We start from the raw sequence: 1,194 nt of genomic DNA, 5'->3' as shown, positions 1-1,194 counted from the left end.
CTGGTGGGGGGGGGAGCTGGGGATGGTCCAGGGGATCCCCGCGGTGCCCCAGCCCTGCCCTGTCCCTGGTACCTCGGTTTGGGGGCAGCAGGGTGGCTGGGGAGCCGTGGTTGCCTGTGGAGGTGGCCATGATGGGTGTCAGCAGCGCTGGGACCATTGCTCTCCCCACTCTGCTGGTGCCACTGGGGTCACCCAAGTGTGGGGACGCTGCTGAGACCCTCCAGGCTGTCCCCAGAGCCTTCAGAATTCTTTGAGAGGCTTCTCTTTGGAGCTTGAGCATCAGCTCTGTGTCACCTTGGTAGTGACACATCTCACTTGCTTCTCCTGTGTTTTGCAGAGGGGCTGGGGGGACGTTGCTGCTCCTCGTCCTGGGAGTTTGTCACTCCCAAGGACATCCTGGTGGGAACTGAGGCTCTTTCCCAGCGATGTGGGACAGCTGGGACAGCTCTGGCTGTGAACTGGAGGCAAAGATCCCCTCACTAACAGGTGTCTGTCTGCCAGGATTGGTGTGGGGCAGGCAGGAAGGCAAAAAACTCCCCAGCTTCTAAAAACATCAGCTTTATTCCAACTGCCAGGAGCCCTGCTCCTCCTCACAGCCCATCCAAACTCCTCCTGACGCCGAGGGACAGGGCCAGGCCAGCCCTATCTGTAGGAATTGGCCTTGTGCTTTGGCAGGAAGGTGAAGCTGGGCGGGACGGGGCCCAGGAGCAGCTCACTGGGAGAAAGAATCAATCACAGAATTAATCCAGAGACCCTAAAGCCCACCCAGTGCCAGCCCTGCCATGGGCAGGGACACCTCCCACTGTCCCAGGCTGCTCCCAGCCCCGTCCAGCCTGGCTCTGGACACTTCAGGGAAGAAAAACAGCAAAAAACCAAACCCAAGGAGGGGTCGGTGCTCAGTGCCCAGCTGTCACACAACCCTGTGGCCCTACAGGGGCTCTGCCACGTCCCTTTTGAGCAAGTGGAATGAGATTTGCTGCTTCCTTACCTTATTTTGATCCAATCATCCACGTTCTGGCTGGCCATGAGGGTCTCCAGGTAGTCCCTCCCCAGGTAATAGGGTGGCCGCTCGTTGATTTTCTGAGGTAGATGTTCCAATAGCCCGACTGGGATGTACCTGGAATGAAATGAAATGAGTGCTAGGGGTTAATTGATTAATTATTGTTTAAAGATCCTCCTGGCTGGGCAGCATCA

The 1,194-nt window shown here is 57.5% G+C and overlaps 1 protein-coding gene across 1 annotated transcript in view; it reads right to left on the bottom strand.

Annotated features, from left to right (window-relative positions):
* Positions 1–542: 542 nt before the first annotated feature.
* Positions 543–1,194, bottom strand: part of DUS3L (dihydrouridine synthase 3 like) — a 6,803-nt gene continuing 6,151 nt past the window's right edge. Inside the window, exons 12-13 of the mRNA XM_014310994.2 lie at positions 989–1,144; positions 543–715 (exon numbers count right to left, since the gene is read on the bottom strand). Coding sequence (XP_014166469.1) covers positions 643–715; positions 989–1,144 — 229 coding nt within the window. The 3' untranslated portion in view covers positions 543–642. The remainder of the gene's footprint in view (positions 716–988; positions 1,145–1,194) is intronic.

This window comes from Geospiza fortis, unplaced genomic scaffold (assembly GCF_000277835.1).
Source record: "Geospiza fortis unplaced genomic scaffold, GeoFor_1.0 scaffold569, whole genome shotgun sequence".
NCBI lineage: Eukaryota > Metazoa > Chordata > Aves > Passeriformes > Thraupidae > Geospiza > Geospiza fortis.
Note: the sequence above shows the minus strand (reverse complement) of the source record. Positions and strands in the feature narration are given on the sequence as shown.